Source organism: Physeter macrocephalus, chromosome 5 (genome assembly GCF_002837175.3).
Source record: "Physeter macrocephalus isolate SW-GA chromosome 5, ASM283717v5, whole genome shotgun sequence".
Taxonomy (NCBI): domain Eukaryota; kingdom Metazoa; phylum Chordata; class Mammalia; order Artiodactyla; family Physeteridae; genus Physeter; species Physeter macrocephalus.
Genome location: NC_041218.1, coordinates 89,722,187 through 89,735,788, shown reverse-complemented (window position 1 = coordinate 89,735,788; position 13,602 = coordinate 89,722,187). Strand labels below are relative to the sequence as shown.

Sequence of the window (13,602 nt, the reverse complement as noted above, 5' to 3'; positions counted from 1 at the left end):
TATTAATAGTAATTATTTCTTAGGGATAGTGAAGTGATCAAATAAGTTAATTCTTATAAGACTTACAACAGTACCTGGCATATAGCGCTCAAATATTGTTTAGCTGTGATGATGAGGATGACGAGGAGGGCGGAGGAGGAGGAAGAGGATGGAAGTGACTGTAAATCTGAGGGGAAAATGCTCTTAGAGAGGCTCTAGGTCAGCCATCTAGTAGAGACTTAGGGAAGCAGGAAAGGGTGAGTGAGGCTCATTTAGCTTCTCTAGAGGCTGACACTAGGTGGGCAGCCATATCCTTCCTCATCATGCCTCTTCTTTTTTTTTTTTTTTTTTTTTAACATCTTTATTGGAGTATAATTGCTTTACAATGGTGTGTTAGTTTCTGCTTTACAACAAAGTGAATCAGTTATACATATACATATGTTCCCGTATCCCTTCCCTCTTGCGTCTCCCTCCCTCCCACCCTCCCTATCCCGCCCCTCTATATACCTCTTCTGAGTAGCTGTTAGAGCACATAGGTAAGGCATGGGTGATCTCTCTCTACCCCTCACAAAGGGCTAACTGGAGTCTATTTGTTTGTGGTCTCATTATTTAAGATCTGTGTGTTTAGTTCACTGCTACTGATTCATGCACTCCCTCAGTGAATCCTGACCTCCAATCATTTCTTTTACATATTTACTGGGATTTTTTTTCTCAGCTATTGTTGGTTTGGGGATGTTATTGAAAGGGCTGGCTTAATATTTGAAAACCACATAAAACCGTGTCATAATAGAATTAATATATGTAATGAGAAGTAGTTCGAGGATTGTGTTCTTACAGAGATTTTGAATGTAAATTATAATGTATTTTTAGATGGTCTCTATTTGGTACCAGGGCTAGTGGCACTTTAACTAAGGAAGAGTCAGTTGTTGAACACACCTTGCTGATGAAATTTTGTGGCAAATAAACTCAGTTGATTTCATTTTCAGAGTACTATGTTTGTTCCTCAGGCTCTTTAATCTGTTCTGTATTCAAAGGCAAATGAGTTTCTGTTCGTAAGGCAAAATGCGGCAACATATTTTTTTAATATTGACAGTATTAGTTCTGGTGCTTTTCATTTTCAAAATATATAAAAATAAGAAATGGAAACTCTTTGCAGTAAGTGCATCATCACTAATACTTAATTTCAACAGTTTTGCAATTTGCTGTCCTCTGATGTTTGTCATCTTGAAAAAGATGGAAACATCATTTCAATTATTATAAAATATATTTCTTCACATATTAAAGGTCTTTTATATAAAGTAGTAATGGAATATGCTTGAAGTGATCAAAATTTAATTTCCCATAGAGTATTTGTAAGCCAGAAGCTTTAGGATAAAATGCAAACACCATTAAATGTCTAAATTTATCTTCTTCCAGACTTTCATATTACAGTGATTTTCTGGAAGAACGGTATTAGGGTCTTGTTGGGAACAGTTAATAGAAGCTGTAATAGATAATAACTGACTCTGTAATTAGTCATTTCAAGACAGAGGTACTCTTTGAGCCACTGATAAGAATTGAATTGTAAGGCTACATCATGTTTTCATTCAGCTGTCACAACCCAGCAATCCATATTCATAGACTCCCAGTGCTAAGCTCATCGCCAGTTTAACACAGATGTGGGAGAGATATGTACAACCTCCTCAGCCTTTTGATCCCTTCTTATTTTTTGAGGAAATAGCAGAGTAGCTTCAGAGTGAGGATAAGGGTGTCTTAGTGACAAAATTATCAGATTAATTTGGTATGTACATAAAATATGTATATATATACATATATATATTCACACAAAGTACATATATGCAAAAGAATCACTCTTACGGTTAAATGTAAAATTCAACAAAAATTTTCTTAGATATTTCTGATTTTTGAGCACTACAATAAAAATACTGCCTTAATTTTTATTTTTGTTTCCATTCAGGAGAAACCTCTATTTTCACATTCCTCAATGAATAACACTGGTCCCTTTTTTCAGTAGAAGAGATAGAGATTTTACACTTTTAGTTACATTGGCTATACTATATTCTCAGCGGTATTTTATTTTTATGTTATTTTATGTTGTAACAAATATTTCTGTATGGTTGAATTTCTAAAAATTATTTATTTAATTTTAAAATTTTTATACAATTTTTAAAGGTTACTTTTCATTTACAGTTATTACAAAATATCGGCTGTATTTTCCTCTTGTATAATACATCCTTGAGCCTAACTTACACCCAGTAGTTTGTACCTTCCACCCCCCATCCCTATATTGCCCCTCCCCCTCCCCCACTGGTAAGCACCAGTTTGTTCTGTATATCTGTGTGTCTGCTTCTTTTATGTTATATTTACTAGTTTGTTGTATTTTTTTAGATTCCACATATAAGTGATATCATACAGTATTTATCTTTCTCTGTCTGACTTATTTCACTTAGCATAATGCCCTCTAAGTCCATCTATGTTGCTGCAAATGGCAAAATTTCATTCTTTTTTTATGGCTGAGTAGTATTCCATTGTATATATATACCACAGCTTCTTTATCCATTCATCTGTCAGTGGTCACTTAGGTCGTCTCCATGTCTTGGCAATTGTAAATAATGCTGCTAGGAACATTAGGGTGCATGTATCTTTTCAAATAAGTATTTTTGTTTCTTTTGGATATTGTATGGTTGAATTTAACAAGCTTTGATTGAGCTCCTCCTCTGGGCCAGGCTCTGTGGAAGGTGGAATGTGTCAAGTATTCCATGTTTTTGAGAGCTATGGGGTCACTGAGGGGAGAGAGGAAGCTTTCCCTAAGAGGTCAGAAGAGACTTCATGAGAGAGATGGCATTTGAGCCTGCGCCTGAAGAATGGGTAGGATTTTAACAAAAGGAAACAAGGGAAGTCATTCTAGGTGAAGGTACCCTTTAAAGAAAGGCAAGGAGGGCTTCCCTGGTGGTGCGGTGGTTAAGAATCCACCTGCCAATGCAGGGGACACGGCATCGAGCCCTGGTCCGGGAAGAACCCAAATGCTGCGGAGCACCAAACCCCATGCGCCACAACTACTGAGCCTGCACTTTAGAGCCCGGGAGCCACAACTACTGAGCCTGCGTGCCACAATTACTGAAGCCCGCGCGCCTAGAGCCCGTGCTCCTCAACAAGAGAAGCCACTGCAACGAGAAGCCCGTGCACCACAACGAAGAGTAGCCCCTACTTGCTGCAACTAGAGAAAGCCCATGCGCAGCAACGAAGACCCAACGCGGCCAGAAAGGAAGAAAGGAAGGAAGGGAGGGAAGGAGGGAGGGAAGGAGGAACGGAGGAAGGGAGGGAGGATGGGAGGGAAGGAGGGAGGATGGGAGGGAGGGAGGGAGAGAGGGAGGAAGGAGATAGGGAAGTAAAGAACATGTTCTAGTTTAAATGGATCAAAGGGTGTTTTCAGCTGAAATGGGGAAAATTGACTGGAGAGACTGGTTATGGCCACAACCTGAAGGACTTTGAAATCACACTGAATATAAGATTGTAATCTGTGAATGATAGGAAGCTAGAGGTGTTTGTTGAACAAGGGAATTATGTGATCTGATAAGACACATTTACTTTCTGATCATAGGTAATAATATACTTGCTTTATTTCTTCCCTAAAATGTACTGATAGGTTCAAAATACTACTTGCAATCCATAATATATATATTGCTTTTTTTCTCTATAATTAAAGTAGCTAGTTCTCCATATAACAGTTTAATGTGAAAATATAAAAGATAGAAAAATTGACTCTAAGGAAAAAAAAAGTCTTCTGGGGAAGAATTTTATAAATTTACTATGAAAATTTGTAAAACCATGCAAAGAAGTAGATCATAAGGCAGACTGAATTCTTTAAGTAAGTGTTTACCTATTTAAAGTCATTACATTATTATTTGATGATTTTTACATAAACCGTTGGTGTGTAAAGTGGGTAACTGGTGGCTCCAATACCATGGTGGCGATAAATTTGCATAAAATAGCTAGAGTTGTTAGGATATCAGATAGAGTTTATAAACATTTTGTCAATAGGGAACTAGTTCCAAATATCTCTTTTTGCTTTTCTATTTAATAAAACCCAAATTACAGTGTTAGCACAGCTCCTGGCTCATAGAAGGTTATACAGTTTTTAAAGTCTGAATGTATTACGTACTTTCCAGTGCATTTTTATTGCTTGGGTTAGTTTGTTCATCCTAAGTGCATTTATAAGTGTATTTATACTAAACTCCTTTCTTTCCCTCAACTTTTTAATATGAAACTTTCCTGAAACAAAGGAGACTTGCACAACAAACATCTGTATACCCCCTACCTAGATTCAGCAATTATTCATATCTTATAATACATTTCTTTTTAAGTGAATAGCTAAAATATTATTTGTTCCCTATCTTAGCATATTAGTTAGAACATTTGTCTGATAATCTTGGAAAGAAAATGAAGGTTTGCTTATCAACTGGGCTAATCAGTTAAATACAGGTATTCCTAACAGTTATTTATCTTAAAGGCAGTTCAAATATAAATATTTTATACAAATTGTTCTCCATGCTAATGTACCCAAGTATACATATTTTAACTATAACTTCTATTTACAAAAAGGTAGTTTCATATACAAATATTTTTAAAGGGAACTTTTTAAAATGACATTAGCTTTGGAACATTTTAAGTTATGCTGTTGAGACTATACCATTCTGAATCAGAGTATCAGAAACTTACAAAAATTGCTGTAATCTGAATTAGTACTATGTATTTTACGTTCTGCAATTAGTGTATCTATTTTGTCTACCACATATGCAATCCTATGATTCATGTATAGTTTATTTAAAATAGTAGACAACAGGTATCTATCTTTATTTAATCAACTTCAGCCATATATTATGATAACCATGAAAATTGTAAGTTTTCTTTCTAGTTCATATGCATAGTAAAATAATTTTACATTCAGAAATGTGAGCTTCAATTTTTTTTTTCTGTCAGTAGCCATATTAGTGCTGTGTATAGTAAACTTTTCCTTTAATTTATCATACATCACTCTTCCACTATCAAGAAGTTTATTCCAGTTGCCTGGATGGCAGCAGTTGGTGGATGCAAGTGATGAGCTAAGAGTAGAGAAGCTAAAATAGTGCTTGAAGGGTGAGTCCCAGTGGAGTTAGAAGAAAGGAAGTCAAGATACAGCATGTAGGTAGAGTAAGAGTCAGTGCAGGTTGGAGATCCTATGAAGCTTGGTAGAAAGGAATCAGGAAAATCTCAGAAGGTAAGATGAGGGAAGAGGCCCCAAATGAAAACCGAATTCTGCAGAAGCTAATGATGCAGAATTACACAGGTAAGGACAGCTTCAGAGCACCACACTGAGCAGCCTCGATGTCGGAAACAATTGTTTGTTTCTGTGGGGTTTTGTGTGTGTGCGTGTTTTTAGGAAACCATGACAGACTAACCAGGGGCTACAGGTAGAGATAAGAGGAAACATTTTATGAAAAGGAAAGAATAGGGCAGAGAGAAGGATGTCCCTCACATTGTTTCAAAGTCAAAGTGCCTTGGTGTAAAGTTTTTGTTGTCTTGCTCAGATTGCTCATGGATTTGCTCCAGTGCTCTCGTCAATATAAACATGTGGCCTGCAGACATTCTGACGTATCCTACAAACTAGCAGAGAATCAAAACTGTGTCAGGTGTTTGTTAAATACAGAAATTAGACCGATTATCTTCTTGAGTAAAAGGGACCTGGTGCCCAGAAGATATCTCTTTAATTCCGTAAGAGTCTGAGCAACATTTCCTCTTTCGTGAAAACAGAGACCAATTACCAACCATTTCACGTATGGATTATATATAACGTCTGTTTAGAGGAGGAAAGGGAATGCTTGCTCCACAGTGTCAAGAGTGGAGCATTTTTCCAAAGGCAAATCTCATTTTTTCCCTAAAAAGTAAATTCCCAACTCCAGCAGGCAGAAAAATAGATGATAATCAATTCATTTTTAACAGGGAACTCTTTCTTTAGATAATGTCTATAAACATACAGTATCTGAGAACGTATGTATACTGAAGTTGGTTTGCCATTTTAACAAATGTCTTTGGCTGGTCTCTGAGTCAGTTTCTGTCTGCATTGATCTGTCTTGCACTCTGGAAAATGTTTTAAATATAGAAATAGCCAACTTTTCTCTGTTCCCTTTTTTTTTCCCATGTGGCTTCTCCAAGTGGGATTCATCTGACTGACAAAGTCTAGGATTCACAACATACTTTTCCTCTAGAAACAAGTTGAAGATAAGACAACCTGGCTCCACTTTTCTATGAATGAGCTATTCATGAATAAATATTTCCATGCATATTTATTGAACACCCAAAAGTGTCAGGAATTGTTTCAGGTACTTCAGATATATTACTGAAAGAAACACTCAAGATGCCTGCTTTGATGGAGTTTACATTCTACAGAATGAGACTGACAATAAACATAATCAACAAAAAATACTTTAAGTAAATATATCAGTATAATATATCAGTGTTAGAAGGTGATAATTATAGAAAAAAAAGTGGGGGTGGGGAACTTAGAACAAAGTATGGGGCATTGGTAATGTGGATATTGCAGAGACTGGGGACTGGGGGCTGTTTGTGATTTTAAATACTGTGGTTAAGGCAGACTTTATTGAGAGGGTGACATCTGAGTTGACTTGAAAGAGGTGAGGGAATTGGCCCTTCACATATCTGCAGCAAGAGAGTCCCAGCCAGAGAGGAAAGAGCTAGTGCAAAGGCTTGGCATATCTGAATAACAGCAAGGAGGCTAGTGTGCCTGGAGTGGGGTGAGTCAGGAGGAAAGCAGAAGGTCATGGGAGCAGAGATGGCACGGAGGCAGATCACATAGGACCTTGTTGGCCACTGTAAAGACTTGAGAGCATTGGAGAGTTGTAAGCAGGGGAGTGACATGATTGGATGTCTAAAAAGAATTCCTCTGACTCTTACACTGAGAGTAGGCTGTAGAGAGAGGACAGAACCAGGAAGACCAGATTGATGTCTAATGCAACAACGGGAGAGATGATGGTAGCTCAGAACACTGTGGTAAGTGGTCGGATTCTGGATATGATCTGAAGGCAGAGCCGGCAGTACCTGCCATATAGTGCTCAAATATTGATGGCTTACTAGTGACAGGACTATACACATCTACAATAATCAGTAGATGGACTGCATTCAGGGTATGGGAGAAGGTGATTCCAAAATTGCCTCAGAGGTTTTTGGCCTGAGCAGCAGGAACGGCGGTGCTGCCGTCAGCAGAGCTGGGGAAGGCTGCAGGAGACGCAGGTTCGCAGGGTGGGGTGCGTGTTCAGTTTGGGTCGTGTTGAAGTTGAGATGTCTCGTGGACATCTAAGCGGGGGTGTTGAGCAGAAGCTTGATATATATCTGGAGTATATTTATAAAGAGGTCTGGACTGGAGATAGAAATTTGAGAGTAGTCAGCTTATGGATGGTATTTAAAGCCAAGAGTCTCTAAGAGTAGTAAGTGTTTCTTACTTACGAATTTCTTTTTTTTTTCTTTTTCAAGTCATTTTATGTTTAGAAACGATTTCTTGCCTATTTAAGCCCACCTCCCCTTGAGGTTACCAAATAATAGGTACGCACATCAGTACTAGGAATAGAACCAAGCAGAGAGAAAACCTTACTCAGTCCGACATAGCAAATTAATAATATTGGGAATGAAGTCCAGTTCTCTTATTCACGGGCTGTTTTCACTAGACCTTGCTGCTTCATCACCCAAGAATCTAAGTAAAGAAGAGAACTGATCTGAAGCAGGCTCCTCTTACGGCGTGTGGAAGAGTTAATATAGAATTTGCTTCATCCTCTGGGTCTGGAGAGGCACTGGGTGGTAGGTGAGAGGGGAGGTCTGGAAAGGATTAACAGTCTGGTTGGATATCTAAGGGGCACAGTAGACCTTGGCCATGCTCAGTTTCCAAATGACTCACAGGCCACCCAGATAGCTTACTAGATGTACATCTCTAAGCTATTGAAACTTCCCTAGATATGTACAAGCCACCAATAAATTGAATTTATCAATTGTCATGGTAGACATGGCAGGGCTTATGTTTTGCTGGGAGGGACATAGCTGTTGGAGGCCAGAGCTGAATAGCTGAGTAGGAGAAAGATTGAGAGCTGCCATGCATGGTTCTTTTCTTTCTCAGCCACTTCTCCGGGAGTGTTTAGCGTCTGTTTTAAATTAACATTGAACAGATGCTTGAAGAGTATCTTTTGGAGAGACAGTTAAATTAATAACAAGCTGGGGATGCTCATTTATCTTGGGCCTAGTTGAGATCACAGCTCAGAACTGAGTGGACTGTGGTCGGAAATGAAGTAGTGGGCGGGAAGGGTACATGGGGGATCCTGGCAGGCAGTAGGACGCAGATGTGGGTAGTGCAGTGATTGGACATACCCAGCCATCTGGCGAGGGAGATGCCAGGAGGTCTGTACAGGACCCCAGCTCTCAGGAAGGGATGAGCAAAGCAGGGCTTCCAGGTCTGAAAAAGGGCAGGGAAAGGTAACTGACTTTTATTGATTCATTACTATGTGCATGATAGTGTCTTAAGGATCCAGATACACTGATAGATAATACGTATTTGTCTTGATTTCTTACAGTAGACCTGATAGTATTATGATTCCCTTTTGTATATGGGGAGTCTATGACTCATGCTAAGGTCACACCCTGGACAAAGGTAGAAAGAGGTGAGACTCAAATTCAGTTTTGCCTCAATCCCAAACACATAACCCCTTACATTTTTCAGAATCTTGGAAATAGGAACCAGAGTAGAAGCATAAAGGAATGCAGAGGAGTCCACAGGGGCTGCATTTGTGCATTAACGTGGGATTGGTGCGATCTTGCTGGAGTAGAGTGGAGTGGATTGAGAGGAAGTAGGTAAAAGCAAGGTCCCGTGGGTCCACAGTAAGACTCTGTAGGTTGAGTCTGATTTGCTGTGAAGGACAATCTGAGACACAGCCCTTGAGTTCTGTGGTTAGTATAGGCAACCTAACAGGAAGTAACGTAATTCTAAACCTCCTGGATGGGGCACAGAAGCAGTTTAAGCACTTTTTACCTCACTGAACCAAAGGATGAGGCGGCAGTACAACCAACTGTGGGAATCTGGGGTAAGCAAAACAGGGCTGACGACTAGGGTGTTATTCTACAGATGAGGAACTTTAGACTCCGAGAGGTGAAGTGGTTTTGCTGAAGAACAGGGAGCAGTAGACGAGGGCCCAGTAACAGATCTCATCCCTTAGCTGGCCTAGGGCTTCACCCACGGGGCCATAGGTGACACCTCCTGGCTGCCTTTGGCCCTCTTCCTCGCTAGTAACAGTGATATTGACTCCTGTAGCTTTCATTTTGCTTTTCAAATACTCCTGATGCATGTGAATAATGTGGGAAAGAGGTTATTAAACAAAATTTTGGCCACGGCCACTTTGTCACTTTGGGATTTGGAGGGGGGTGGTAGATGTAGGGCAGGGAGAAAATGGGAGATAAGCCAGGTAAACAGCATCAAAAAGTTTTAGATGTTATCACATGGTCCTGGACAAAGTTCTTAATTGCTCTGTGTCACAGATTCCTCACTTGTATCCTGAGAATGATTAACAGTACCCCCTTTATAGAGATGTTTTGTTAATGAAATGAGATAATACATGTAAACTACTTATCTCAGTGCCCTGCTGAATGGTTTTCATGTGGTTTATATGCCAGCACTCAAAATATTAGCTATTATCTTATTAAAGGATATGGAGATGATTTATTCCAACATCCAATGCCATTTTGGGGGTAGCATGATGTCAGGCTGTTCTGTTGATACATGTGTCTTATTTATGTTTTATAATACGGATGTTTCAAACCATTCCACTCTACTCACTGGATTTCCTGGAGTTTAATTTAAACATTCTCATCACAGTTAATGTAACTCTGGTCATTCTCCTTAATGCCAGCGAGCATTATGACAGCCTTGTACTGTGTACTACCAAAATATTACCTTCTCCTGGCTGCTTCCTACAAATGCCTTCATCTTGATGTAATAAAGGCAATGCAGGAGAAAAAATTATTATGTCAAGGAGGAAATTATGATCAACTTTTAGGGTGGTGAGCAAGATACAAGTTTTTAATAAGCCAAACCTGAGCAGTGTACAGATACACTTAATTTGACCCTTTTTTCCCCAGGAACATCCTGATTTTCTGGTTATAAAACCATTTGGATTCCTCTTGTAGACTTTGTTCTAAAACTTAAAGCATGTAGTGGTCTTCTTTTCCTGTTCTCAAGGGGAGAAGGGCTGACTGTCTTCATGCAAATTAGTCCGCTTTTGTTGAAAGACTCTGGGGGACTCATCTGTGAAACATAGAGTAACAATAAGAAATGCAGTGCAGCTTACTATTCTGCTTTTAGCTGATGTAAGATTGTTTCCCACAGTATTGAATATTAAAAAAAATAAGAGGGTTTCATCACAATGCCAAAACTCCAGCAATGCCTTTGACTGCCTTCAGGGGTAGTGATGGAGGTGCGGAAACTGCCTATTCAGTACTACATTATTTTCCGATGATTTTGCACATAGCTAGGGAAAGTGTAAATGAATGCAGAAAGGTGGGACTGATGTACTAAATTTAGGACCAGCAATTACAGACATTGGAGTTCTGAGCTTTCGTTTTTTTTCTTTTTCCTCCTCTGTAATTTCTAATATAAAGAAAATACTAAGTAGGGATAGTATAAAAATAATTTGTTAATAATGAGTAAAGATTGTTTTGACAATGTCTAACATTCAGAAATGTATCTCATTATTCTGACTGTATTAATTAAGGTTTCTTTTTTCCCCCTGTATTTCAGTGACAATTTCAACAAGCACCTTCTTTGATGGCTTACTGGTGACAGGACTGTACACATCTACAAGTGTTCAGGCTTCACAGAGCATCAGAGGGTCCAGTGCTTTTGGATTTGGTAAGCTATCCTGACATAAGAAACCCATGACTGTCTACATTTTATACAGTTACAGGTCTTATTTTTTGAAATATCTGTTTTAAAAGTATTTGACATTTATTATTTCAGAAAAAATAATCTGAAGTGATTTTTGTGTGTTTGCTTGAAGTTAGGTGAATTGAAATAAATCATGTAAATATGCAACCAACCATGAGCTTGGTGTTACGGTCTTTCTATCCCTCTCTCCGTGTACTACTGCTATTACACTTGGTCCTATGGGGTTTGAGTAGATTCCTGTGTTCTGTCATTTAGGTTGCTGGAATTGGAATTCATTCTGATGCCCATGCATTTATTCAGTAACCTGTTTTTATAAACAGTTCTTAAAATCCTGAATAGATGAAAAGTGTCACATTGTTTGGCAAGGAAGCATCACACACAGTGGAAGATAGCAATAATTGTTGAAATGATTACATTCTGTGAGTATTCATAAAATAATGTGATTTAATATTTGAAATACTTATATGGAGTCTTTGTCCTTAAACCAGAGACCTGGAAGGTTACTTAAGTGGAGGGGCAGAAGGCTGCATGATGGTCACTGTTCACAGAGGATTCTCAATTTGGAAATCTATAGTTTACCCATAATTCAATAAACATGCCGAGCTGGAATTAAGTAGACCCTTTACAGCATCAAAAATGCAAATTTAACGTATCAATTTATATGACATGAAATCGCTGATCCTACTCTAAGATTAGAAAACTGCACAAGACTTCCTCCATTGATGTGAGAAAGGCAAAATTGCATTATCTAAAGCAGCCACGTGTTCAACATTTTATTTTTCCTGGGATACTTATTAAATAAATAAATTTTACCTACTTTTGATATATGAAAGAACATCTCCCCTATGTTGAGTCCCAGCAGAGCTCTGCCCAGATGACTCACTGCCTGATGTCAGAGCAATAATATTGAGGCTGCATTGTAACCCTGCTGGCCCAAGATGAGGTTCACAGCCTCAGGGCTTAAAGGAACCTAGAAGTCATTTAATAATCCTGTTAAAATTATTTGACATTGAGGATTTGCCCCATTTTAGATACCAAATAAGCTTTTATAATCTGTTGGTAACTACTTGTAAGGTCTAATCCTTAAGAAAAAAAATTTAAGTCTAAAAATTCCACTTTTTTAGCCTCACCCTTTCTGTGCTCTGTAGAAGTGAAAGGTCAGCTTACAATCATATATATAATATGTGTACATAAATATATGACATACTACGTGTTATGTTACAATAGGATTTCCAAGTAGGGTTACCAGATTTAACAAATAAAAATGTACAAGACATTGGTTACATTTAAATTTTAGATAAAAACATTTTTAGGATAAGTATGCAGTATTTGGGATAAGATGTCCTGGGTTCTACCTTAACCCAATTAAATCAAAACCTCTGGGAGCCCGGCTTGGCATTGGCTCCCCGGTGATACTAATGTTTACCCAGAGTTGAGAACCACTGTATTGGATCAGTCTAGGGTCCAGCATCTTCAGCATCCCTGGGAACTTGTAAATATAGAGTTCCTGGCCTTACTCCAGACTCAGAGAATCATATACTCTGGGGGGTGAGATGCAGTGATCACTTTTTAATAAGGATTCCAGGTGATTTTGATACACACTAAATTTTAAGAACCATTCATCTACATTAGTTAAATGGGAGATACATTATTTAAATAACCATGTAAATATGTAATAGTAAATCTTGCTAGGAGCTAGGCAGGAAATGTACTGAGTGCTGGGAAAGGGCGTGACAGAGAAACGAGATCTAGTCTGGAGTAAAATGGTATGTAGTTTGGAAAGGCTTTCCTGGGGCAGTGGTATTGAGCTGAGATGTGAAGGATGAGTAGGAATTAGTTCACTGAAGGTCTGTGGAATGTGGGACACAGCATACCTGAAGGAGAGAACAGTAGATGCAAAGGCCTCAGGGTGGGAAGAGGCTGGCTGTGTTCTAGGACTGGAAAGAAAACCTTGGAGTGGCTGACCTGGAACCAAGAGGGCAAGAGGTAAGGCTGGATAGGACACCAGGGCCAGATCATTCAGGGTCTTAAGCAGAGAGTGCCATTGAGGGTTTCGGGCTGAGGAGATCATTCTGGTGTCAGTGTGGAGAACAAACTGTCGGGTCCAGCAGTGGATGCAGAAAGACTGTTCTGTGGTTAAAGGTCTGATGTGACAAGGAAGGAGTTCAGGTGCAGGTTGGCATCGGCCAAGCCTGGACCGGAAGGAACATATTAGGGGCGGATGAGAGTGTGGGCTGTGCAGTCAGGCAGACCTGCTTGCAGATCCATACCCCGACCTTCGTTAGTCATGGGCCTCAGCCACGTTGCTTAACTTCTCTAAGCTTAAGTTCCTCATCTATGAAATGCTGATGACAATGGCAAAGTACTCAGTAAAACTAGGTGTTCCAAAATTATAAATCTTGATACCTGAAGCAGCTGCTGCTGAAGTCTGAGCTGAGGCCTGAAGTCTCATTCCAGGACTTGCATATACTTCCTGTGGTGGGGGTGAGGAGGAAGCACACACACATAAACAGGTCTCAGATGGAATTTTTCTGAAGTTTTTAGACCCAGATGATTTGAGAGGACTTGGCTGCATGAAGTAACCATCATTTACCAAGTTGGAGCCTTTTTTTTTTTTTTTTTTTTTTTTTTTTTTTTTTTTTAAGCGG

At 39.1% G+C, this 13,602-nt stretch overlaps 1 protein-coding gene across 2 annotated transcripts in view; it reads left to right on the top strand.

Moving 5' to 3' along the window:
• Window positions 1-13,602, top strand: part of RELN (reelin) — a 538,742-nt gene that overhangs the window by 69,368 nt on the left and 455,772 nt on the right. For both annotated transcript variants that reach the window (XM_024115956.1, XM_024115957.2), the window contains exon 2: window positions 10,808-10,918. In XM_024115956.1, the coding sequence (XP_023971724.1) occupies window positions 10,808-10,918 (111 nt within the window). The remainder of the gene's footprint in view (window positions 1-10,807; window positions 10,919-13,602) is intronic.